Source organism: Metarhizium album (assembly GCF_000804445.1).
Source record: "Metarhizium album ARSEF 1941 chromosome Unknown scaffold_4, whole genome shotgun sequence".
In the NCBI taxonomy this organism is placed as follows: domain Eukaryota; kingdom Fungi; phylum Ascomycota; class Sordariomycetes; order Hypocreales; family Clavicipitaceae; genus Metarhizium; species Metarhizium album.
The window spans coordinates 280,216-305,971 of record NW_024467578.1 but is presented as its reverse complement, the minus strand read 5'-3'; the positions used below and the strand labels follow the sequence as shown (position 1 = coordinate 305,971).

The window sequence follows — 25,756 nt, the reverse complement described above, 5'->3', positions numbered from 1 at the left end:
GTTTTCGCGACATGTATGTCGACGCTGGAGATACAACGCTGGAGATTCAACACTAGAGATACAACACTGGGATTTTAAATGTACCTTGGGAGCAAAAGCTTCATCTATTTGCACATACATCTTGTCGTTGTCGTGGGTGCTGAACAAAAGAGGTACGGGGAAGCATGTCTAGATGGATAGCGGAGCGGAGCTATGGAAGAATCTGTGATTGACCATAGAATACATCAGTCGCTGACGAGTACAATGAAGAGGATACTACTCGGCATCTTTTGACGTTTTGTGTCTGTAGTATCAGGAGAAACACGAAATGTGAAAAGGGGCCATGGCCCATGGGCATAAACGTGTGTGACGAAACGTTTTGGCTTCCTGTCAGCCAGTTAATTTCCTACAGTGTACGGAGTACTCCGTACGGAGTACAGGGTGCCGGGTGCCGGGTGCGAGAAACACAGTGTGGCCCGCACAGTCTTTTCTTCTCCGATACATTATCGTTTGCTTTTCAAGCACACTTTGTTCTGTTCTTCTCCCAGTCAGCCACGTCCTTGATCGGACCCAGATCGATTTATCCAGGCCCTCGTTCCAACTACTGCGGTATCTCCCGTAATACCCATCATGCAGACTGTTCTTAGCGTTTGTTGCTGAGGTCCACTTGGAGGTGGATGTCAATTGACATGATGCCATCAGGCTGATCTCATCTCCGAGCGGCTGGTTCGACAACAAATTCAAATATATATAGCTCCCCATCGCCTCCGTACCGAGATTCAGCTTTAACTTTGCATGTTCCTGGGGCGTGAGGCAAAAATGTACGGCCTTGTGCGCGCACAGTGCCGTTCGTTGGTGAAGCTCTCGTCGCATGTGCCTCGAGTTGTAACTCGTGCACCATCCAGACGGCATGCTTCAGCATTTACTACCGCCAAAGGTAAGTTCGCATGCAAGCATACAGTCGAAAACAACATACTCAAAGCATACCAGCTCCCAATAACAAAGAAAGAGTCGTCATACTCGGTTCCGGCTGGGCCGGCTACGCAGCCGCCCGCACCCTCTCCCCTTCGAGAGCCACGCGCATCCTCGTCTCCCCTCGATCACACTTCGCATTTACTCCTCTTCTCGCGTCGACAGCCGTAGGGACCCTTGAGTTCCGTGCAGCCATTGAGCCGGTTCGTCGGCTCGGCCTCGACGAGTTCCACCAAGCATGGGCGTCCAGCATCGACTTCAAGAACAAAACGATTCGCGTGGAAGCCAATGAGCGCGGAGACGTCAGTGCCTCCACCAACAGGCCCGAAATCAAAGGGGAAGAATTCGACGTCGAGTATGACAAGCTTGTCATTGCCGTGGGTTGCTACAGTCAGACTTTTGGCATCGAGGGCGTCAAAGAGCACGCCAATTTCTTGAGAGACGTTGGCGATGCGCGGGCCATCCGACTGCAAGTCCTGCAGGCCTTTGAGACGGCAGACCTGCCGACGGCCAGTGATGAGGAGAGGAGGAGGCTGTTGCATTTTGCAGTGGTGGGCGGCGGGCCGACGGGGATTGAGTTTGCCGCAGAACTCCACGACTTAATCAAGGATGACTTGTCGAGGATGTACCCCACGTTGCAGAAGCATTGTGCCATTACCGTATACGATATCGCGCCAAAAGTGCTGCCTATGTTTGACAGTAAGCTGGCTGCCTATGCGACTGAGACGTTCAAGAGACAGGGCATTCGAGTCAAGACGGAGCACCATCTCACCCGTATCCGTCGACAAGGACACTACTTGATGCTGCGGATCAAGGAAGAGCCAGTGGAGGTTGGCGCCGGCATTGTCGTCTGGAGCACAGGCCTCATGCAGAACCCGCTGGTCAGGACGCTCGTGGAGTCGGATATCGAGGGAATGGGCAAGATTGCAAAGGATCCCCGAACAGGCGGTATCGTCACCAACTCGAACCTCCAGGTCCAACTGCAAGGCTCCGGAGATGGGTCGAAGACAACCACGTTGAAGGACGTATACGCCGTTGGCGATTGTACCTCCGTCCAGGGCGCGAGTTACCCTGCCACGGCACAAGTCGCCAGTCAACAAGCTGTGTACTTGGCGAAGCAGCTGAACAAGGGCGAGGTGGAAGTCTCGAAGCCGTTCAAGTTTAGGAACTGGGGCGTCATGACATATTTGGGGAGTTGGAGGGCGATTCACCAGAGCGAGGCCGATAATCTGAGGGGATGGGCGGCGTGGGTTCTTTGGCGCACGGCGTATTTGACGAGGAGTATGAGTGTGCGGAACAAGATTTTGATTCCGGTATACTGGGTCATCACCTGGATTTTCGGAAGGGACATTTCGAGATTCTGAAGTAGGAGCAGAGATGGCCAAGCATATAGAACGGTTTGACAGACATTCCTCGCGTCATGACTACCTGAGGAGAATCTCGTTGGACTTGATTTATGTGGGCAGGTTTATTCCAGCTCGAAAAAAAAAAAAAACCACCCCGGGCTGTTGGCTTCGATATCATGATGGAAACTAATTCTGCTCCAAGCCGGAATAGCAACCGATCCCCCCCTCGGAGCAAAACGATGAACCTGATTGAATGCAACCCGTAGAACCAGAGGATTCATTGTTGTTGGTCGAAGGGAGCAATATGGCCAAATTGAGCAAGAGGGGCGAGCAGCAACACGACCAAACCAACTCAGCTCAACTCAAGTTGAGAAGACACGGCCGGTCCCAAAACAAGCGGCCCTGCACCTCATTTAGGCACAAAACGCAATCTACGTGAATCGCCATGGAATGGAGTGATGGTGAGTCTGTCGCCTCACCGAGGCTTGGGACTCGGGAGCTTGAAGGAGCTTGAAGACCCGCCCACCCGCCTTCACCCGCCAAGCCAGCCGCCATTCCTCGGCTCAAAGCCGATGCTTTCCCTTCCCTCAGAGCGTCGTCTTCATGCCGCCCTCAATCCTGCCTCCGTCCGCCCTCGAATGGCTGACCATCGCATCGCATCTGGATCAATTGGCGACGACGACTCGTCCCCTTTCCGAATTCGCATTCAAAAAAGACTTGAATCGCTCAACCAAACCTTGAGACTCACGCCGCTGTCGTTGCAATGAACACCGTTCGGTTCGTCAGACCCATTGCGGCTCGGGTGCCGTTCCAACGCTCAACCTTGCCTCGCGTGGTTCGCGCATATAGCTCCAAGTCTTTCGAGTACATCAAGACGTCTTCTCCCAAGCCCGGCGTCGGCCAAGGTACAGGGTCCCCAACAGAGTCCGCCGAGCCTGGCCACTGATTGATGCTTATTGTATGTAACCTTGCAGTTACTCTCAACCGACCCAAAGCCCTCAATGCCCTCTGCACTCCTTTGATCGACGAGCTGAACGATGCTCTCAGCGACTTCAACGCCTCGGACGAGACGTCCGTCATTATCCTCACCGGCTCGGAGAAGGCCTTCGCTGCCGGCGCCGACATCAAGGAAATGGCCCCTCTGACTTTCTCCGAGGCCTACACCAAGTCCTTCATCGAGTCATGGTCTCTTTTGACCACAAAGATTAAGAAGCCCATCATTGCTGCCGTCTCCGGCCACGCCCTCGGCGGAGGTTGCGAGCTTGCCATGATGTGCGACGTCATCTACTGCACGGACAAGGCCAACTTTGGACAGCCCGAGATCAAGCTCGGGACCGTCCCGGGCGCTGGTGGCAGCCAACGCCTGACCCGGGCCATTGGCAAATCCAAGGCGATGGAACTTGTTCTGACCGGCAAGTCCTTCTCTGGCGCTGAGGCGGAGAAGTGGGGCGTCGCCGCCAGAGCTTTCCCGACCTACGAGGCCCTGATGGAGGAGACGCTCAAGACTGCCGAGACCATTGCTGGACACTCCAAGGTTGCTGTCCAGGCCTGCAAGGAGGTTGTCAACAAGAGTCAGGACCTTGGACTACGGGACGGTCTCGAGTTTGAGCGACGTGTCTTCCACAGCTTGTTTGGTAGCCAGGACCAGAAGGTTGGCATGAAGGCCTTTGCTGAGAAGACCAAGGCCAAGTGGACTCACTCCTAAACAGACAGTCAAAGGAGGAGGAAGCCGGTCAGCCAGCCAGCCATGTGTGTACGAGACAATATATACAGCAGCTACATATTTCGTTGGTCACTTGTCTGTGATTACGTCCTTGTGAACATCAGCAACGCATCACTGGCGATTTCAGAGGCAGGCAAGCGGGCTGGGGTCTTGTTTAGCTGCTTGCGCAGCAGCTACAGGGCAACACCAGCTCCAATGAGCCGACAACTCGTTTCTGGTCGTGGCTGCAAACGTCTTTACGCCAGCCACCGCCAAACGGCGCTGCTCTCGTGAGTTGCGCGCCAACAAGCATACTCTCCATGTCGCGGGCTCGTACGTATTAGCCGAAATGAAGGTATCGTGGACACTGGCCATGTTTGTCCCGCGGTGAGCCGACACGCCGAGACGGTGAAGCAGCAGCGCAAGCCCACATGCAGCCAATAATAATTGTAGTAGTAGCAGCGAGCCCCGCTGCAAACTGCGGGCTGCACCAAGCCTCCGGTCAGCTGGTTGTCGTTCTTTTGGGTCCAGACAGACATGATGACCTCTCTGTGCTTCCACTCTGCTTCCGCCACGCCACAAGGCGGCTTTCCTCCCCAAGCCGTACCTCACAGCCTGCGAGCTCTCTTGACTCCGTGGTCGGTCCTTGTAATATGAATGGATTCTCGAAAGCCCAGCCTGGATCTGGAGAAGGAGCTCACGTGCTCGGTAGGCCCGACTCCGGCTCGCCGCCTTGGCACTCAAAATCCATCCTGAGCTGACCTTTTGTCTCCCAAACAGATCTGCACGGAGCTCTTGTACCAGCCTCTGACTTTGCTTGATTGCCTCCACACCTTTTGCGGAGCGTGCTTAAAAGAATGGTTCCGCTTCCAGGCTGCAAAGGCCGAAAAGGCACCCTCACCGCCAGCTCCAGGGGAGGCCATATTCACCTGCCCGTCGTGTCGCAGCCCGGTGCGCGACACGAGGCACAATGCCACGGTTGTCACCCTGCTCGACATGTACGTGGCCGCGAATCCCGCCAAGGCACGGTCCGACGCCGACAAGGGGGAAATGGAAGCAAAATACAAGCCAGGAGACCAGGTGTTGCCAAAACGACATACACGGGCGCGGACTGCTGAAGAGGAGAAGGCCGTGGAAGAGGATCGTCGTCTGGTAGACGAAGTTCGAGAACTGAGTTTGCGCGAGGTGACACCGGGGGGGCAGCCTCAACGAGAGAGACGTCAACGGCCTAGGCGAAGCCGATCCGTTAACCGGAGATCAAGATCAAGCAGAAACCAGAGCTCGAGCCCTCGTCGTCGAGAAACCGGAGACGCTTCAGGCAATTCCCGTGGCGACGACTCCAGTCGTCAGGGCTCGGATCAAAGTGCCAGCGACAGAGAGCACCGGAGAAGGCGGCGCCAAAGCGCCAGCCGGCAACGTCAAGTTGAGCACCAAACATCCCTCAGATCGTTGATCGGATCATCGGAGATGAGCGAAAGGGACATTGAAAGAGAAATCGAAGATTTTGCTAGGCAGATTCAAGAGGAGGGCCTCCTAGATGGGCTTGATTTGGATAACATTGATTTGTCCCGAGACGATGATTTGAGCAGGCGTATCACCGAGGCTTACAGGCGTCGACAAAGGGAACGACCTCGCAACGAGTCTTCCCGCCGGCCCACTTCAAGCAGCAACAACGCAGCTTCAAGGGGCTCAGAGGGGGTTCACACTGACGCAAGACTCAGGGCCCCCGAAAGCGGTTCCAGATCCCGCGCCAGCTCAAGGTCAACTAACGGCGGCGGCCAACGCGAGAGCAGGAGTAGGCCACCTCTGGCCGGGTCTACCAACCTCGAAGTAAGGGATCCTGCGACACGACCACGACGGAGGACTGCTAGCGGGGGGCGCAGTGCTACGGCACCCGTGTTTTTGTCAACTGCAGAGGCTCGCCCTGCTACTCGATCCTCAACAGACTTGGCACTACGACCGCAAACATCGGACGCCCCTGGGCCTCGACAGAGCTTCCGTGAGGGCCGCAGTTCCAGTACTCCATCAGTACCGGCTTCTTCTCAGGCGCCCAGTGAGTTGCCAGCATTAGCACCTGGTAACAGTAGCATTGCTTCATTTGCTAGCCGAGTGCCTCAATGGAATCCTCATATAGCTGATCCTTCCTCGGCAGCAACGCATGAGCCAGCGGCAGCACATTTCAGCAGACCCCATCTGCCGGCAGAGTTGGCCATTATTCACTCCGTTGTTTCTAACCCCATGAGCGGCCCAGCTGGCACTTCTGCTCATCGGCGAACAAGATCGCAGTTGTTCCCTGAGCCGTCCATCTCGTGCTCAGAGTGCAGCAAGCAGCACATAGAATATGAGTTGCATTACAACTGTGGAATATGCTCCGGCGGCCAGTGGAACATATGTCTTGAGTGCTATCGATCTGGTAAAGGATGCCAATATTGGTTTGGTTTCGGCTATGGGGCTTGGAAGAAGTGGGAGAATATGCGGCAGAAGGGCGATGAGTCGCTAGCCAAGCCGCATATGCTCACAGCATGTCGATATCTGCCGCCTCCGTCGACGCCCGGCGGTGCTGATGGAAGGAAGACGCTGACAACGGATGACCCTAGAGGTAGGCTGGAAACAGGAACGTTCTGCTCTAGATGCTTCGCGTGGACAAACGACTGTTATTGGCGTTGCGATGTCTGCAACGAGGGAGACTGGGGATTCTGCAACAACTGTGTCAACCAGGGCAGTTCATGTACACATGCACTTCTGCCCTTGACCCATGAGTCGCCGCAAGCTACCGGCCGACCTCGTAGCCCGAGATGGACAGGCCGACCCCCTGCTGCTACAGTCTATACGGGACCCCAAGCGGCAAATATTGGGCCGTTCAAGCCTCTGACTTTCCGTACCAGGTGCGACATCTGTCAGGACCCTATATCTCCGTCCCACGTTCGATACCACTGCTTCAGCTGCAAGAGTGCCCTTGTTCCCGAAGCACCGCCAGGTGATTACGATATATGCTCGTCATGCTACAATGGCTTAGTTTCCACTGGCCAGATCAGCATGGAGAACGGCCACGGTGGTTGGAGACGGTGCTTGAATGGCCACAGAATGGTAGTCATCGGTTTCGCAGATGGCAAGATCGGACAGTGGCGATTCGTCGAGCGCGACATTGTAGGTGGGCGACTGCTACGTTTGGAGGCCTTTGAGGATCCTGAACGCAATGGGCAAGAGTTACAGAAATGGTCTTGGAAGGACGGGCATGAAGAATGGGAGCGTCCAGTTACAAGAGACGTGTCGGCAACTGCTCCTGCTACTGTCGGACCAATGTCATTCACACAAAGCTTCCCACCGGATGGCGGCACAGGAATGAGGGCAAACGCGCGTTGGGCCTGGTATCCGCGGGCAGGATCAGACGATGAACTGTTGTTTCCTAAAGGTGCAGAGATTCAGGAGATTGAGGACGTAAATGGTGATTGGTTCTTTGGCACATATATGGGCGCCAAAGGTCTGTTCCCGGCGCCGTATGTGCGGCTTGGACAGTCGAGGTGAGACGGCATGACTGACGATTGCACAAAGTACGAGGGGAGAGGTGGACGACAGCATGTTTGGGGTGCATAGTCTTTTGAGCATGGCATGGCATAATGCGAGGGAGCATACATTATGTAGCATGGTAAATGAAATTGAACAAGACCAGCAGAGAGCATTGAGGGCGAAACACTACTGGTACGAGATGTCAGGTCAGTTTATCCATGACGACTGACCGACGGTGGCTGCGGCCAACAAGTTCAGCCGGCCAAATGGCGTGATCGCTGACCCTGCGTCGGCTCCCCTCCCCTCCCCACACCGGAATGCGGAATGTCGCGAGCCCAGGGCTCTGACGACAGACTCACAGACTCACAGACAGACAAGCCAGACACGACGACCCGGCTTATGCCCTCGTCGACTCGCAAACGGCTGCCGCTCAATTCACGAACCACCATCCCTCTCGGACTGCACCCTGCACGCCCTTGCCGGGGGAGACCATGTTTCGACGCAGCGCCGTACGGTTGGCTGTGGCGGCGGCCAAAGCTGCCGAGCCGAGTGCTCACACGCTTGCCGTGTCCAAGGCCCAGGGCATCGCCAAGGGCCTCACTGGCGGTACGCTTTCGCTCCTCAGCCATTCAATCTTGGCTCAACATCCATCGGGCAGCAGCTAACCGGCCGCAACGCAGCCGTCGGGAACACCCCCCTCATCCGCCTCCACAGGCTCTCCGACGAAACCGGCTGCGACATCCTAGGCAAGGCCGAGTTCATGAACCCGGGAGGCTCGGTCAAGGACCGCGCGGCCCTGTACGTGGTCAAGGACGCCGAGGAGCGCGGCCTCCTGCGCCCGGGGGGCACCGTCGTCGAGGGCACCGCCGGCAACACGGGCATCGGCCTCGCGCACGTCTGCCGCTCCCGCGGCTACAAGCTCGTCATCTACATGCCCGACACGCAGTCGCAGGGCAAGATCGACCTCCTCCGCCTGCTCGGCGCCGACGTCTACCCCGTCCCCGCCGTGGCCTTTGACAACCCCCAAAACTACAACCACCAGGCCAGGCGGCACGCCGAGTCCCTGGACAACGCCGTGTGGACGAACCAGTTCGACAACACGGCCAACCGGCGGGCGCACATTGAGACGACGGGGCCCGAGATTTGGGCCCAGACGGCCGGCGCCGTGGACGCCTTTACCTGCGCGACCGGCACGGCGGGCACCCTGGCTGGCGTCACGCGCTACCTCAAGGACGTGTCGGCGGGCAGGGTGAAGAGCTACCTGGCTGATCCGCCGGGGAGCGTCTTGCATTCGTACATGAGCTCGGGGGGCAAGTTGGTTGAGAGGTCGGGGTCGAGCATCACCGAGGGCATCGGGCAGGGGCGCATCACGGACAATTTGAAGCCCGACATCGGCTTGCTGGACGGGTCGCTGTACATTTCGGACGAGAAGAGCATCGAGATGGTGTACAGGTGTCTGGATGAGGAGGGCATCTATCTGGGCGCCAGCTCCGCGCTGAACGTGGTGGCGGCCAAGGAGGTCGCCGAGAAGCTGGGAAGGGGCCACAAGGTCGTCACCGTGCTGTGTGACGGGGCGTATCGGTACGCGGGCCGTTTGTTCTCCAGGAAGTGGTTGGCCGAGAAGAAGCTGCTGGGCGCGATTCCTAAGCACTTGGACAAGTATATAGCCTTGCCGTAAGACGGGCTCGGCGACGTGGACGGGTTGGGCAAAACCCCCCTTCCCCTTGTTGTACATGTACAGGATATGTAAAAAACTGGAATCATACATAGATTTTTATGATACATGCCGAGGCGCATTGTGTTTGCCGCCTCTTTTATGGTTTATGCCCCTGCGGCCTGGGCTGCAGCTGCTGGCCAGTTGGGTGTGGTGCCCATGACTTTCTCATACTCGTCTGCCCAGGCTTCTGTTCTCGTCTCGCTCTTGGTTGCAAAGTCTTGCAGGTGCGACCTCAGTGTGTCGAGAATGGGGGGCAGCGACTCGACATCATCGCCTAGCACCTCTTGAGCCAGCTCGATTCCCTTGATGTTTTGGGTCAAGACTTGGATGTAGGCGCTCCCGTTGAGGGCCTGGGGGATGATTTTCTCGCCATCGTCCCTAGCCCTTCTCTCCACCAACGGGTTGAGCTTGGCGAATTCGCTGACTCCAAAAAGATCCTTGTCCACAGCGCCTTCCCATAGGGCAGACAGGAGGGCGACCTCATCCCGCAACAGGGCCATGTCCCGCTCGGCAGCCTGACCTACCTTGACTGCTGAGGCTCGCGAAAACACCGCCAGTCCCCGAACGAGCCGCGAAAAATGTAGATTCTGCCGTGTGCTTCGAAATTCCGGTCTCTGCAACAGATCCAGCACCGTCTCCACCCACCTCAGCGCCCGTTTCGTTTCGCCCGCATCCCAGGCGCTCTCCGTGATTTTGTCATTGGCAAACGCGAGAACTCGGACGGCCGTCTCGGGAGTCCGAATCACCAGGCCTGTCTTGTCGAATTGCTTCGCGCACTCAATGACTGCGAATATGTGTCCCCTTCTCCCTGCGACGCGTACGACCTTGCCCCAATGGTTGGCTTTCAACTTTATGCCTGCTTTCTTGTAGCCGGCCAGGAGCGTGCCCAGGTTCGCCCAGTCTTGGGCACTCTGCATCTTGTGCAAAGCTCTCGACAGGGCCTTTTTGGAGTTTTCGACTTCTTTGAACCGGTCGATTGAGGAGAATTTGTGTTCTAGGCCTTCGACTTCGATGATGATGGGGTTTTGTTCTAGTTGTGATCGTTTCTTGGGGTCAAACACAAGCTTGCGCTGCTTTTCGGGGAGGTATGCCGGCAGGATGATCTTTTCTTGGATAGAGTTGAGGATGCTGTTCAGTTCGGTGTTGTCTGTTTCCGAAAATACGGCCCGGACAGCTATATACATGTCAGCTTTTTTAGCTTCTGCGTCTCGGAGCAGACACAAAGTGAGGGCAGCGTACCGTTGGAAGCCGTCGAGCTGAACTGTCTACGAGGAACCTTGGCCAGGCGTGAAGACCCTGCCTGGTGCCTCAACGACGATATGGCCCACGCCATCGATCGATTCGCCATGGCCGCCTCTTTGGTGAAGTTGTAAACCTGCCTGTTGTGCCCAATGGTTAGTTATTATAGTTGATGCAGTTTCAAACTTGATGTGGCTGCCGGGTGGGCCGGAGAAACTCGTGCGCCGGCCCAATCAGGAGCACCAATGGCGGGCCTCCCGGCTAGCCGTCTCTTGGATGGGAGCTTGGGAATTTTGTCATCTGCTTCAATTCAGCTCTCGACCGACTCGGGCAACCATGAGTTTCGCACCCCTCAGGCGGCCAGTTGGCTGCCTCAAGTCTGTCTTTCGTCGGGCAAGGCAACAGAGGGCTACACAGCGTAGTCTGGGCACCGCGGCCGTTGCTCCTACGGTGAACCAGGCCATCAGCGAGAGGCAACGTACGTAGGGCAATTCAGTTTTCGCCGTCTGGGTGCTAGAGACGTGTGCTAACTGCTTCTTACAGGCGCTTCTCGCGAAAAGGTCGAAAGGTTCGAGATTTATTCCCAGATTCCGTCTGTCCGGTCGCTGAACCCGGACCCCATGCCCATCCTGCGTCGGCAGCAGATCGCTCAGCTAGATCCCACGGGTGCCAGGACACGTCTGTTTTCCAAGGATCATGCAGACAGTGCCAAGGTTGGAGACGTGCTCATGGTGACTACTCAGAGTGGCGAGCCATTTTCGGGCGCATTCATTCAAATCCGACGACGGGGCGTCGACACAGCCATTTTACTCCGAGGACAAATGATGAAGACTGGTGTGGAAACGTGGTTCAAAATCTACAGCCCCTCTGTTACGGGTATTGATATCATCTGGCGACGGCCGAAGAGGGCGAGAAGGGCGAGACTGACGTATATGCGGAAGCCCAAGCATGACATGGGCAGCGTGGATCACCTGGTATCGGCGTGGAAGAGAGAGAGGTATTCCTTGCGATCCAAGTCCAAGCAGACTGGCGGGGGAAAGGCCCGGACATGAGCGGGTGACTGGTGGCTGGCACACGGTGACGGGGTACCTTGATTGGGTTGTCGTAGGATAAAGAGGTATTCGCATACTTGGTGGTGTACTGGCGGGCATGGGCGTGTCAAAACATCCGCGTCTACCTCCTGATGTGCTCCGGTGAGCTGCTTGCCTGCGTGGGACAAGATGGGCGAGTTTCTTTGGAGCATCAAGTCATGCGCTTGGCTAGACTAGTTTCAGTATGTGGAATTGCCTATTCATGGAACGTGGCTTTACAGTGATGCATGAGATGGCTTGCACACCGAGTCGCAAAGCAAGATTGTGTGGAACATGAGACGTCAGGCACAGCCTCGCATCGTGGAGAAGCGGCGACTTCAAGACGTGGAGTCGGGCGGTCGGTACGGGACTAGCAAATAGGTGTTCCCGTTTCCGCTTGGTAGACTGCATTATAGTTATATCGGGAGATGGCAAAAGGAGGGATCTGGAGGACGGCCGACGTGAGTGCTCCTGTGCGGAGACGGTAGTGCTCCTATCAACCCAGGGTATAGAGGTATGTCCTGATGATTGATCGACCGGATGGATTATGCGTATGCTCGCGGACAACAGGCGTCCTTGATCAACCTACGACAGACGATGGGGTTTCAGATGTCGCGACGGCTCGGTAGCGGGTTACAGGTCCAGGGTTGCAACCAGCACGCTTTGGATGAATGCATAAAGCACCAAGCCCGAGCTAGAGCCCACTTCCCCGGCTGAGACGGATGCAACAAGAAAAAGGGATGAAGCTTGACAAGAGCGCATGACGCAGTCTCCTGCCCATCCGATCCGGAGTCCGGACAAGCGGAAACCCCGCGCGGCGCTGCTCTGAGACTCTGGGAGAGCAGTCTGGATGGACTCGGGACTCTGGAGTGACGGCGAAATCTGCATCTATTAATACGTCGCGCAAGCCCATACATAAAACGCAACCCAACGCCCGCGCCGCGCAACATGCAACAACATTATCCTGGCAGCTGTCCAACGGGCACATGATCGACCTACCTGGGGCACGAGATTGCCTGGTTCCATCTCGTCACGATTGACGACCGAGTAACGTTAATAGATTGAACGAACTCATCGACACACATCACACATTCATCTGAACCACATTGATTGATTGATTGGCCCTGCGCAAGTGGAGCGCCCGAGAATTGACAGCTTCAACGGAACGGCACATGAGCGCCCAACAACAAGACCCAATCAGTTGCCCTCGACCAATGGCAGCGCTTCCCTCGGGCGCATCGGGAGACCTGGAGGTCGCTCCAGATGTCGCTCCGCACCCAGACCAGCCCGTTGAGCGGGGCCCGTTGCCGCCGCCCGGCAACCTGGAAAGTGCTGGTCAGGGCGGCCCATTTTGTTTACACAATTCGACGTCCTGCAACCACTTGGACGGGTGCACATGCGTCCTCGACAACGACGCGACAACCTCAGCATCGACAATTCGATCCGCTCGCTCCTCCATATTATCAACTGCGTCTACGAGCTTGACTGCTGCGGATTGCGATTGCACGCGTTTCCCTGCCACTCACCCTCATTGCCGCCCTCAATCCGGCTCGTCCTTCCCCGCCAAGCGGAGCAGGCGGGACAGGGAGCAGCTGCATGCTGCACGATTACAGCGGTCAAGACACGACGGGCCCCCGTTGGGCTCCAAGGAGAGGCGTTCAAAACATTCAAAGGCGGATTGGAAACGTCGACGATCAGGAAGCGGCGGTACGGCAGACGCTCTCGCTGCGGTTGAGCCTGCGAATGAACTCAGTCTGGCCAAGATGTCTACTCTCGAGCAGCAGAGGTGGATTAATGTCCAGCAAAAGACTTTTACAAAATGGTACGTCGACGGACATGTATCTGACCAAGTTATACTCGAGCAGTCCAGGTGTGCGAGGGGGAGAAACACACAAGAAATTTTCAACAGGCAACTTGCTGACACCGCAGCGACCCCCTAGGCTGAACACAAAGCTTATATCGAGAGACCTCGAGGTCAAGGATCTTGTAAAGGATTTCAGCGACGGTGTAAGCAGAGCATTTCCCGTCCCCTGGGTCAATCTTTTTCAGAAGGCGTGACTAACTTCACGTGCCAAGGTCATGCTCATCCATCTCCTGGAATCACTATCGAACGAGTCTCTCGGCCGCTATGCGTCGAAACCAAAGCTACGCGTGCAAAAGTTTGAGAATGCCAACCTAGCTCTCGACTTTATTAAGTGCAGGGGGATCCAAATGACAAATATTGGCGCCGAGGATATCGTCGATGGCAACCGAAAAATTGTCCTCGGCCTCATCTGGACTCTGATCCTTCGATTTACCATCAGCGACATCAATGAGGAGGGCATGTCTGCCAAGGAAGGCTTGTTGTTATGGTGCCAACGAAAGACTGCCTGCTATGACGAGGTTGAAGTACGGGACTTCAGCGCAAGCTGGAACGACGGGCTGGCTTTTTGCGCGCTCCTCGATATCCACCGGCCAGACCTGATCGACTTTGACTCGCTAGACAAGCATGACCACCGCGGAAATATGCAGCTCGCCTTCGATATTGCCCACGAAGAGATCGGCATCCCACGACTTTTGGATGTAGAGGATGTGTGTGATGTGCCCAAGCCTGACGAGCGCAGTTTGATGACGTACATTGCCTATTGGTTCCATGCCTTTTCGCAAATGGAAAAGGTCGAGAATGCCGGCAGACGAGTCGAGAAGTTTGTCAACAACATGCAGGGTGCCTGGGAGATGCAGAGTGCCTACGAGGAGCGGATGAAGGCGCTCCTTGCGGCTGTGCGCGCCCAAGTAAAGGAATGGCAACTGGCCGAGTTTGAGGGGACGTACGCTGATGCAAAGGCGCAAGCCAAGGACTTTGCTGCGTATAAACGGGGGCAAAAGAGGGACTGGGTTGCCGAAAAGAGTGACCTCGCGACCCTTCTCGGGAATATCAAGACAAAACTCGGCACTTACCGACTCCGGCCGTACGACCCTCCTGCAGAGTTGAGCTTGGATGCGCTGGAGCGAGATTGGGGCACATTGACAAAGGCGGAAATGACGAGAGCACAGCTGATCAACGAGACCATTCGCGAGTAAGCCGCCACTGACACAAAGCAATCCATGTTGGAACTCGAATCCAGGCAACGTGACTAACATCATGGGAACAGCATCAAAAACGCCCTCCGAAAGTCATTTGCAGATAAAGCTAATGACTTTGCAATGGCTCTAAACACAATGCAGGTAGCCATCTCTGGTCTGGACGGAGACGTCGAGGACCAATGGCACCACGTCAAGAAGCTGAGCGACAACTTGGCGCCTCTGGATCGCTATTTGGAAACAATAGAGGCTGTCGACGCCAAGTGCCACGAGGCCAATATCGAGGAAAATGACTTCACAACATATACGTATGATGAATTAGCGTACGAGCTGGGACTCGTCAAGTCATCGGTACAAAAGAAGCTGGCATTCTTGGAGAATCAAATGGTGGCCCGGAACATGACCAACCTGACGCCTATCCAGCTGGAGGAGTTTGAAAGCGTTTTCCGTCATTTCGATAGAGACGACTCAAATTCTCTTCATGAGATTGAGTTTGGCGCTGCCCTCGCGTCGCTTGGACTAGTATTTTCCGAGGAGGAGATGCATGACTACTTCCTGGAGACGTCTGGTGGGCGGGATGAAGCAACGTTTGAACAGTTTATTCGATTCATGGTGGATGTCACAGAGGATCAAAACACTGCAGAGCAGGTGTTTCAGTCTTTCCGCGAAGTTGCCGATGGCAAACCGTACGTCACGGAAATGGACTTGCGGCACAGCCTGGTCCCCGACGAGGTCATTGACAAACTGGTCGAGATCATGCCCAGCCACAAGGGGCCGGACATGTCTCAGGATCGCGGACAGCCCCAGTATGATTACATTTCATTCATGGAGAAGATGATCGACGTGGAGGAGACGCATGACGATGTGCCCAGCGGAGTTCTGCAGGACCGTACTAACCTGGGCGACTCAAGTCCGCGGAAGGGTCCCAAAGCAAATGGTTTTTTTGGGTGATTGGCGAGATAGGCAGGCGACAATACATTATTACTCTTTGGTTTCGTGGCAACTTTTGTACAATAATAGTACACCCATGCCTCGTTTTCTGGACACGATGCGACGTCAGAGAGGTCACCTCAAGTTTTGATTGGGTATTGGAGGTACTGGGCAAGGCACCAGGAGGGACCGGGTTTAGATATTTGATTTCCCTTTCTTGGACATCCAAGGCAAGCGACGATCGCGTTCAAGGTACGCGGGGTGTGGGTTTAAATTGGGCATAAGCTACGGGATACGCAAAGAAGATGCATCTACTACCCCCAGTTAAAGTATCTGGCCTCTTGTGACCAACTCCGAGTGCATCAGGAGATGCCGCATCATCAGGGGCTGTTGGGGATCGGGGGGGATGCATACGATGCTTCAAAGACCTGTAAAGAGGTATTTTTAAAGTTGAAGATGTACGACGAAAATAATGGCCAGCTTATTTGCCCTGTGTTTTAAGGGGGAGGTTGATGGGATGGATGGACGGCCGGTATTGTAGGGTTAGGGCTATCCTATTCCGTACCGTTTGAGCGTTTGAGCCAGGGTCGGCTGAGGGACAAGTCACAAGTCAGCATACGGCAATTAGTACCTTGTATCATGTGCGAGATGCTCTGTGCTCTGTGTGCCGTGGTGATGATAATACGTGATGGGTGTTGGGTGGTTGGGAAAGTTGTGCATTCGAAAAAGAAGGGTTGCGCGTTTATGTAATCTATTTTGCAAAAAAATATTTGCAGCGCAACTGAGACGCATCAATCGCCGCCTTCGACCTTCGCCTCGGTTCCCCGACCGAGCCTTGCGCCTCAGCCTGTTTTCGGCCCGATCAACCGGCCAGCCGTTGCATTTACCTGATCGCACCGGCCCTGCAGGCGCAACATTTCGACCATGGCAGCAGCGCGCGCGAGGCTCCTCCGGGGCGTTGCCAATGGCGGAGGAGACTGCAGCCGCGTCTCGGGTCTCTCGGGTCTCTCGGGTCTCGTGGCCCCTGCGGCTTGCCGTGGCCTTGGGGGGGCCGCAGCTCGAGCTCGTCTTTCGTCAGCCTGCCGCTCATCATCATCATCATCATCATCATCAGTCTCGCCGCAACGCCGCTCCGTCGGCACGTCGAGGTCGTTTTCCGGCACTGCAGCGAGTCGTGCCGCGAAGCTGACGACCGACTCGTACCCTGGCTTGACGAGAGACTCTAGATTCTCCAAGCTGACTCCAGGGCATGTGGCCTATTTCAAGCAACTCCTCGGCCAGGACTCGGCCGTCATTGACGGTATCAATGCCGACGCCGCTGCCGACATTGAGCCCTTCAACGAGGACTGGATGCACAAGTACAAGGGTCAGTGCAGGTTGGTGTTGAAGCCGGGGTCAACCGAGGACGTCAGCAAGATCCTCCGCTACTGCAATGAGAACATGCTGGCCGTGGTGCCGCAAGGCGGCAACACCGGGCTGGTGGGCGGTTCCATCCCCGTCTTTGACGAGATTGTCATCGGCATGGGGAGGATGAACACGATCCATTCGTTTGACGACGTGAGCGGCTCCCTCGTGCTGGACGCAGGTTGCATCCTGGAGGTGGCAGATCAGCACGTCGCCCAGCAGGGCTACGTCTTCCCCCTGGACCTGGGGGCCAAGGGTTCGTGCCACGTTGGCGGAAACGTGTCGACAAATGCCGGCGGCCTGCGGCTGCTGCGTTACGGCAGCCTTCACGGCAGCGTTCTGGGCGTGGAAGCCGTCCTGCCGGACGGCACCGTCATGGACGACATGTGCACCCTGCGCAAGAACAACACGGGCTACGACCTGAAGCAGCTGTTTATCGGCGCCGAGGGCACGCTGGGGATAGTCACCAAGCTGGTCGTGCAGTGTGCCCAGCGTTCGCCGGCGGTAAACGTGGCCCTGTTTGGTGTCGAGTCGTACCAAAAGGCCCAAACGGCGTTCCGCGAGGCCAAGCTGCAGCTGTCGGAGATTCTGTCGGCCTTTGAGCTCATGGACGGGACCAGTCAGCGTCTCGTCCACCAGGTGCGCGGCGGGACGAGGCCGCTGGAGGGCGACCACCCCTTTTACTGCCTCGTCGAGACGAGCGGCTCCAACGGCGAGCACGACTACGAGAAGCTGGAGAAGTTCCTGGAGCATGTCATGTCGAACGAAGTCGTTGCCGACGGCGTCGTCGCCCAGGATGCCACCCAGATCAAGACCCTGTGGAGCTGGCGGGAGGGCATCACAGAGTGCATCGGCCACTTTGGTGGGACCTATAAGTACGACGTCTCCATCCCGCTGCCAGACATGTACTTGATTGTCCATGATGTAAAGGCGAGGCTGTCGGAAGCCGGCCTCGTGGGAGACACGGATGACCACCCCGTGGTGGATGTGGTTGGGTACGGCCACATGGGTGACTCGAACCTCCATCTCAACATTGCCGTCAGACGATACGACAAGGAGGTCGAAACGGCGTTGGAGCCCTACGTCTACGAATGGATAGAGAAACGACGCGGGAGCATCAGTGCAGAACATGGTCTGGGTCTGGCAAAGAAGAACTACGTGGGCTACAGCCGTAATGAGACCATGATTGGACTTATGAGGCAGATCAAGACCTTGTTTGATCCGGTAAGCCATCCCTCATCGTCTATGTTTCCTGCTTTGTTCCGTCTTGTTCCTCTGCTTCTTTGAGCAGTGCAACAGTGGCCCAGGTCGTGGCATCCACTCTCCCTTTCCAGGCGCGAGCAAGGTCGAAGCTGACGTCCCCCCAGAACGGCATCATGAATCCGTACAAGTACATCTAGTCGTGGACACGAAAGGAAGGCTTCCAAGAAGGGATGGGAGGCGTGGGAAGGTAGGCGTGTATGTACAATATAACTAATGCACGGCGACGCTCGGCGTTGTTCCTCCGTGCCAACCGGCGGCTGCACGTCACATGCCTCGCACGCAGCTGTACTTTTGCCGGGACGCCAAACCACAAATATTTTGTTTTTTTCATATCAATCAATTAGAGACATTGCGTCCATGGGAGAAGTCGGAATTTTTACTTTTACGTGGTGACGGCAGTGCTTGTTGCATACGCTAGACACGGCCACGCATGCGTCGTCTTGCATTGGAATACAGTGGCCTTGAAGACGGCTGCGGCCGCTTTGCCTTGACCAGACTACGAACGAGTAGCCAAGCGTATTTCGAACCCCTCCGATGGCATGTTTGACAACGGAGCAAGGCGGCGCCATTGCACAATGTGCCGGATGCTGGGAAGTGTTGTGGGGATTTATCGACTCACCAGGCATCTATCTGAGCCGCGATTGCTTCCCCCGTCCGTTTGACGAGCCACAGGTTGTGCGGTGTTGACGGCTTGTAGTGGACATGCTTTGGCGTTGCCGATGGCCGTGTTGCTGCTGCCTGATTCCGGGGTCAAGCTGTGTCTTGCCACCATTGCGCTCCTTGACAGACAGACTGGACAAAAAAAGAGATATTTCCGACGCTCTGCGTCGAGTGGCTTTCAAAGAGACGTGAAAAAAAAGCAAAAGTGTTAGTCGAGCCGGGAATCGAACCCGGGGCTGTAGCGCTTCCATTGTCAATGTGAAGCCACCATGTTAACCACTACACTACTCAACCTGTAGTTATGCCCTCACGTGCGTCTATTGATTTATATTACTACTTTCAAGCTACGCCACAGCACATTCGGCACGAAAAGAGTCCCAAGACGATGGTATGAGCTGCTCGCAGCAATACGGATATTGATGATTCTTTCTGTTTCTGCGCAAGTATCTTCCTCCCAGGGCAATCGGGCTTTGATAGCGAAACAGAAAGCCAATCCGCCCGCCATTGGAGACTACCCATGTCGGCATCGTCTCTTGGACCAAAGATCATGGAAGGATTAGCACGGGCAAGGCTGGCATGGCATGGCAGGCAGCAGATTAGTTTGAGAAACTGGCAGGTACCTCCCGTTGGGATGAGTGAGTAGTCACGTGTAGATGGTGGTTGTGGAGGAGTAACGTTATACGATGGCGGACCGTGTATTGATAAGTACTGAGAGCATCCCCCAACCTGAGCGCTGGGGGCTAAGCAATTGGCAACTGGTGAAGCTGTGCCGTTTTCTATTCTAGCACCTCAGCACCTCCTAGACGGGCGACGGGCTGGTTGGTGATTGGTGAATTAATGGAGCCAACACAACCCACGACAGCGTCTGCGCCACCATCTCCCCAATTGGCACCAGCGCGGCATATGCTTTCGCCTTCACGTTTCACACTTCACGTTGCACATTCCACATGGTTGTCGGGCCGTGGCGGGTGTCGGCGTGCGGGCCGCACTCCGAGTTGGAGCACACATGCCGTTGAAACCAATCTGATCATGGCGTCTTGGATTCTGCCTTGACACCACCTCTCCCAGCTGCCCTTGTTCCCTCTCACGAACCTCTCCTGCGGCACCGAGTGTCATTGTGCGTGGCGCCCTTGCTCCGTTCCGCGCTCATTCCACACGGACATCATCAGTGTATCAAAACCCAACCGTTGTCGCGTGCAATTACCTCAATTCACATCGACATTCTTCTCATCCTGAGCACATCTCTTCTGATACAAGTTCGTCATTTTCGACCTCTGTTTCCCTCTTTCTCTCGCAAACGCCATCGTGCCACACCTCTCGGTTCTGCGTTCCCACCACTGTTCTCAAGACTTGGGGCCATGCACCTGTTGAGCTTCGCATCATGCCAAGAAAAAAACCTGAGCTCATCCTCCCGGTCAACTCGCACTTGTGCCTTGGCCAAAGACAACAACACATGCCAAAAAGGATGCGTCTCATACGTATCCGAGGCCAAATACCAAGTACCTAATTGCACTCCGCGGCCAGAGTCGCCGAGTCCGTTTCACAGTGATGCTTTCTAGCCATCTCGGTCCTGCAACTTTCGCTTCCCCGATGATGCAGACTCTGTTTCCATTTCAACGTCGTCGCTGTCCAACCCATCCAGTTCCTCCATAATCTCCCACTCAACTTTTACCGTACCATCGTCTGAGCGTCGAATCCCGTGCGTGCGACGCATTCTGCCCAGTCTAGTGCCTTCCACCATGCTGTCGAACCAAGGGACTCCGAAAGAATATCGGAGGGCAGTGCCGCGGTTCGCCGTGGCCACCTGCCTGTCCTCAGCCTCGCCCTCACTCTCCTCTGGAATGAGTCCCAGGTCTTCCAAGTCCTGAAAATCTTCTCGGAGCAGACTGCCCAATGTGAGGTTGATGTATTCGGCCTCGCTCCTCGGCTCCTCGGACCAGTACGATAGAGGCGTGCCACAAAATCCACAGAAGTGACGCTTTGTGTGATCTTGGCTAGGGTGGGTGTAGACACGTCGAATCATTGTGTGAGTCTCGTCATCAAAGAATGCAAATGTCGTGCTGTGTAGCCATGATAGCGGTACTCGGATGTAGGCCGCCAGAGGTGTGGCGAGCGGCTCTTCTACAAACCATGGTTAGTCGATGCAAGACACCATGAGCAGACGCTTTATTTATTTTCTTGTCGGTCCTTAAACTGCAGAACAGACAAAGACTTGGATCCGCAACTCACGGTGTGACCGGTCTGTGCTGAACAGGACCTGTACCTCGTTTATGCCATCCTCTGGGAGAGCGATGATGTAACGGTTCCTGCCGCACAAGCAACCGCCCCGCAGAGGCCGCAGAGCGCTCATGGTTGATTCGAGAAACGGCAACGGTCGCAGCCGCAGCGATGCAGGCTGAGACGGTCTGAAGGTGAGCTTGCGACGAGGTGGTGAAAATAAAGATGACGGTAATGACCCTTGGACGCAACACGCCTGAAGGCAGAAGGAAGGTCGTCGTGCCTGGTAGAATGAGGGAGACGAAATGCAAGACTGGTGGAAACCCAGAAATACTTAACTGGGCGGTGGGGGTGAAGACGCAGACGGTGGGGCAAAAAAAAAAGGCTCCGAAAGCTCTCGGACCACTAGGAGGTAGATGCTTAAGTACTTAGCATGTTAGTTAATTGTTTGCGGGCGTCTCCTCTTCAAGGTTGCGGGCGCCGGAATTAAAAGGTCGAGCGGACGACATGCTTCACGCTTTTGAGGAGAGAAATAAAAGGCAACTCCTCCCTAGGTAAGAACTGGAGTATCTGGGCAGTTTCTTTTCACGTTGAAGTACCTGCCTTCCGACTTGATGCCGCTCCAACGACCCCGATGAGCTAGTTACTGTACGTGCGGTCACCACGGCCACGTTGACAGCTCGTAGCTCGAGCTCCCACGGGCCGCAGGCGTGGCGGGGGCGTTAAAAAGTGGTTCCTATTACTATTATACTTGGTACGTACCAGAGAAGTTGCCTCCGCTACTGCGAGGCACCTTCTGGTAAGTACCTATACTTAAGTATGCTGCTACTTGCCCGAGCCAGGAAACCAGTTCTCAAGTATTAATGATGCTTTGCTTTTAAAATTGTTTCAACTGCGTCTCTCCGAATTTCTGCTCTTTTCCTCCCCCGTCAATTCAACTACCCTCCCGCCAAAAACATGTCCCTCATTACTGACACTGACGAACAAAAAATCACTCGGCCTCGGCGTCCGCCGACTCCATGCACAAGCCCTGCCAAAAGGCCGCCCAGGGTGCCCTAGAAGCACGCTATCGCCACGTTGACTCGGCGCAACTGTGCCAAAGTGAGACCAACGTCGGGGCAGCAGTCTAGCAATCGCCCACCGAGCGAGAAGACGTCTTCCTAACCCAGGATTCCCGAGAAATCACATCAGACCTGCCTGGAGAGTATTGAAAAGGGTGGGCGGCAAGGCCGGCTACGGCTACGTCGACCTGTTCCTCAGGAGGTTTGCATTTCCAGCACGGGACGAGAGTCGCGCGACAGCTACGGGGCACCTTGAAACAAAGTAAATGTAATTGCGTAGCTTACACTCCTGGTGCCAGCGGCAGGAAACGGTTCAATACTGCGAGGATGACAATATCGTCCTCGCGGCGTGCAGTCCGTCCACTCTCCTTGGGCCGTCACGAGGGAAGCCACGGACAGTAGGAACAAGCAAGTACATTATCCAAAAGGGCGCCGCCGTGTGAATAAATCCAACTAGATGCCACCTATCGCTTTGCGCCCTTTCGAGACCATTCCCGCAAGTCATTCTTCTTGATCTTCCCGGTGCTCGTCTTTGGCAACTCCTTTACCACCTCCACCTCTTTGGGCACCATAAACCTGCTGATGTTGCTTTGATGCTTCGCCCAAGAGATGACATCTTCTCCCCGTACAGTCTTGCCCTCCTTGACAGTGACGTACGCCTTGGGTATTTCGCCCCAGTGGTCGTTGGGGACAGCCACAACGCCAGCTTCGAGAATGTCCGGATGTTGGACCAGCATGCTCTCCAGGGCCACCGAGGATATATTCTCCCCGCCGGAAATAATAATGTCTTTGGCTCGATCGAGGATCTGGGCGCTGCCATCGGGATGCCATACGGCCAGGTCTCCGGAGTGCAGAACGCCGCCGCTGAAGAGCTTTCGAGATGCCTCGGCATCTTTGTAGTACTCTTTGGCACAGATGTTGCCAAGAAAAACGATTTCTCCAATCTCTTGGCCGTTCTTGGCGACGTCAATGAGCACACCTTCCGGCTGGTCGGGTTTGATGATGCGAATGGGTAAACTTGTGACAAAGCCGTGGCCTTGCCGGGCCATCTTGCTGTATTTTTGCTGCGGCGGAAGGTTATCCCATTCCGGGAGATGATAGCATTTCGTGATTGGGCCATATGTTTCTTGGCTTGAATTAGATTCTTTTTGACATGGTTCGTCTTTTTTTTTTTTTTTTCTTTTTTGGAGTCACTCACCTGTCATTCCGTACACGTGGACAGGTATGAGGTTGAGATCGGTCTACAACGACCATCAGTTGGGAACATGGCTCGTGTGGTCATGCCAAGGCGCATTCTCACCATTGACTCGAAAAGATGAGCAGATGGGGGGCTGGCTGCAACCGTTACTTGGACGGGGTTGGGTAGCTTGACGGCTTCCTTGGCGGCCACCAGAAGCGTATTGACGGTTGGGGCTGCATTGAAGTGTGTGATTCCCTCCTCCTTCAACAGCTTCCATATAAGCGGATAGTCGATCTTTCGCAGGCACACATTCAAACCTCGCACAGCCACGACAGACCAGGGAAATGTCCAACCAAGAGCGTGGAACCTGGAAGCGGGAAACGTCAGTTGTGGGTTCTCTGTGCGGAATTGAAGGATCTGGCATGGCAGGACGTTACAATGGCAGAGTCCATAAATAGCGGCATCGCCCGTGATTGAGGCCGGATTCAATGATATTTCCCATGGCCGCAAGATATGCACCTCTGTGGGTGTAGACGACTCCTTTAGGCCGTGACGTCGTGCCAGATGTGAAGGGAATGGCGATGATGTCGTCTTCGTTGGTTGCCTTGGACTGCAAGCCGGCCCAGGCATGGCCGCCTAGCTCCTCATCATAGGCAAGGCCCTCAAGAATGGCTTCGTTGAATTGACCGCATGATGGACCGTCCGTGGCATCCGTGTCCTGCGAGCGACGAAGTGGTCAGCGGACTCTTTCCCTTGCCATCTCACGACTCCCCCTCACCGCGCAACTCGCGCAGATGCGACTCACCAGATCAACAATCAGGGGGATCTTGGGGTTCTTTTTCGTGAATGCGGCGAGCAAATTCTCAAATTCCTTGTCGACAATGATGCAATCGACTTCGGCGTGCTCAAAAACGTAAGCAATATCGTCCTCTTTCAGTCGATAGTTGGCGGGAACAATGACGGCGCCACCGGCGACAATGCCGTATATTGACTCCAAGAAAGCTGGCGTGTTGGGTGCCAAGATGCCGATGCGAGTCAGCCTGTGCTTCTTGAAGTAGTAGGCCAGACCGCGAGCTCGGTCTGCAAATGTTTGGTACGAGCGGCGCAAAGAGACGCCGCTGGGCGTTATGTGAAGGATTGCGTCCGCATCAGGCTCGACAAGGGCGGCACGTTCGAGGAAGAAGGTCGGTGAGAGATGATGAATGTGAGGCGGCGGTTGAGCAGGACCGATCAAATGGCCGAGGATGGACCGGATGCGCGAGGGCGGCCCGGACATGGTGATGAGCCGAAGCCGTGTGAGTGGCAAGGGGGAGACTCGGGACTCGGGAGGGACAAGACCATGCGGAAGGGAAGGAAGGAAGAGAAGGAAAGGACAGCAAAGGAAAGGAAAGGAAAGGTAAGGAGAGAAGCCAGGATTGGCACCAGGAAGGATGGCAGCAGTCAAGTAATATACGGCAAAAATATTCTGAGCTTGGTCTGAGCCATTGCCGTTACGAGGAGTCTGGACTCTGGAGTCTGGACCATTGCCGCTCGCTCGGCTCGCAGCCGCGGTGGGCCGGCACGAGCTTCCCCGCAGCCATCAAATCATGTTTGCAAGTTGCACGACGGTAAGAGTGGTAAGTAGCAGTGGGAGGTGGCAGTCTGCGGTTCCGAAGTCGACAGCCAGATATAATTAATGGACATTCGGGGCCCCAGGATCCGAAACGGGGCAGCTCCACTCACCAAATCTCGGCATCTCGCCGTTGTCATCTTCAGTCAACCCACGGCGGACAAGGACACTGACACTCGAGCCCTGTCAAGAGTCAAACCCCTTGGTAAACTCGCTTTCAGCTTCTACAGCATAGCATAACATAGCACGCACTGCCCACACGCATTGTCTCGGGGGCCCGGGCATACGTGCGTTCTTTGGACCCTGCAGTCTCCGTCATGCATGTCTGTCCGTCCGTCTCGTGCTGTCGGTCCGTCAACGAGAAAGAAGATTGAAGCCAGGTGTGCTGCAGCCTGCAGCATGAGACAGACAAGGGACCCACAGGGGCGGCCGCCCACCACCTACTCCGTTCCGTACCTTCTAAAGTTGATTGAGCTCATGCACTTGGACCACTTGCACTCCCAGCTGTGTCCTGACTCCTGAGTCCCGACTTCCAACTCCCAACTCCCGTGCGCATACTTGGCGTAAGTAAAGTAGTAAGTTACCCACCTACTTGTACCTTGTACCTAGTACCTAGCGGAGGTAGCGGCAAGCTGCCTGGTGCGCAGCAGTCAATGCATCGGTTCCATGGCATGGCCCTTCTCCATCCATCTGCAACTCAACCTTATCCCTTTGTCCCGTCATCCTTCATGCCACCCTTCTATTGCATTGCCGAAGACCAAGACTTCTCATTTCTAGAGCGAAATGTCGGCCCTTTAGATCACTCGACGCACTCTATATATGTGCCCTGACGTTGCCCGC

At 55.4% G+C, this 25,756-nt stretch overlaps 9 protein-coding genes across 9 annotated transcripts; 6 read left to right on the top strand and 3 right to left on the bottom strand.

The window, feature by feature from the left end:
• Positions 1–926: 926 nt before the first annotated feature.
• On the top strand, positions 927–2,315 carry MAM_02382 (Pyridine nucleotide-disulfide oxidoreductase, FAD/NAD(P)-binding domain protein; the record flags this gene model as incomplete). The annotated part of the gene is made up of 1 exon (XM_040821181.1): positions 927–2,315. The coding sequence occupies one exon, from the start codon at positions 927–929 to the stop codon at positions 2,313–2,315; it is 1,389 nt and encodes a 462-aa protein (XP_040680595.1).
• Positions 2,316–3,060: 745 nt separating this feature from the next.
• Positions 3,061–4,002, top strand: MAM_02381 (enoyl-CoA hydratase precursor; the record flags this gene model as incomplete). Its single annotated transcript, XM_040821180.1, has 2 exons — positions 3,061–3,202; positions 3,272–4,002. 2 exons carry the CDS (start codon positions 3,061–3,063, stop codon positions 4,000–4,002), a joined length of 873 nt encoding a protein of 290 aa, XP_040680594.1.
• A 654-nt stretch (positions 4,003–4,656) lies between these two features.
• MAM_02380 (Pyridoxal phosphate-dependent enzyme, beta subunit) lies at positions 4,657–9,184 on the top strand (the record flags this gene model as incomplete). The annotated part of the gene is made up of 5 exons (XM_040821179.1): positions 4,657–4,707; positions 4,780–7,496; positions 7,552–7,712; positions 7,876–8,112; positions 8,187–9,184. 5 exons carry the CDS (start codon positions 4,657–4,659, stop codon positions 9,182–9,184), a joined length of 4,164 nt encoding a protein of 1,387 aa, XP_040680593.1.
• Positions 9,185–9,327: 143 nt separating this feature from the next.
• On the bottom strand, positions 9,328–10,407 carry MAM_02379 (uncharacterized protein; the record flags this gene model as incomplete). The annotated part of the gene is made up of 1 exon (XM_040821178.1): positions 9,328–10,407. The coding sequence occupies one exon, from the start codon at positions 10,405–10,407 to the stop codon at positions 9,328–9,330; it is 1,080 nt and encodes a 359-aa protein (XP_040680592.1).
• Positions 10,408–10,798: 391 nt separating this feature from the next.
• MAM_02378 (Ribosomal protein L19) lies at positions 10,799–11,514 on the top strand (the record flags this gene model as incomplete). The annotated part of the gene is made up of 2 exons (XM_040821177.1): positions 10,799–10,940; positions 11,006–11,514. The coding sequence occupies 2 exons, from the start codon at positions 10,799–10,801 to the stop codon at positions 11,512–11,514; spliced, it is 651 nt and encodes a 216-aa protein (XP_040680591.1).
• Positions 11,515–13,295: 1,781 nt separating this feature from the next.
• Positions 13,296–15,543, top strand: MAM_02377 (alpha-actinin, sarcomeric (f-actin cross linking protein); the record flags this gene model as incomplete). Its single annotated transcript, XM_040821176.1, has 4 exons — positions 13,296–13,354; positions 13,473–13,539; positions 13,609–14,588; positions 14,664–15,543. 4 exons carry the CDS (start codon positions 13,296–13,298, stop codon positions 15,541–15,543), a joined length of 1,986 nt encoding a protein of 661 aa, XP_040680590.1.
• A 903-nt stretch (positions 15,544–16,446) lies between these two features.
• Positions 16,447–18,326, top strand: MAM_02376 (D-lactate dehydrogenase 2; the record flags this gene model as incomplete). Its single annotated transcript, XM_040821175.1, has 2 exons — positions 16,447–18,150; positions 18,294–18,326. The coding sequence occupies 2 exons, from the start codon at positions 16,447–16,449 to the stop codon at positions 18,324–18,326; spliced, it is 1,737 nt and encodes a 578-aa protein (XP_040680589.1).
• Positions 18,327–20,404: 2,078 nt separating this feature from the next.
• Positions 20,405–21,199, bottom strand: MAM_02375 (uncharacterized protein; the record flags this gene model as incomplete). The annotated part of the gene is made up of 2 exons (XM_040821174.1): positions 20,405–20,970; positions 21,079–21,199. 2 exons carry the CDS (start codon positions 21,197–21,199, stop codon positions 20,405–20,407), a joined length of 687 nt encoding a protein of 228 aa, XP_040680588.1.
• A 1,392-nt stretch (positions 21,200–22,591) lies between these two features.
• MAM_02374 (AMP-binding domain protein) lies at positions 22,592–24,583 on the bottom strand (the record flags this gene model as incomplete). The annotated part of the gene is made up of 5 exons (XM_040821173.1): positions 22,592–23,271; positions 23,326–23,368; positions 23,428–23,674; positions 23,745–24,025; positions 24,113–24,583. The coding sequence occupies 5 exons, from the start codon at positions 24,581–24,583 to the stop codon at positions 22,592–22,594; spliced, it is 1,722 nt and encodes a 573-aa protein (XP_040680587.1).
• Between the last annotated feature and the right edge of the window lie 1,173 nt (positions 24,584–25,756).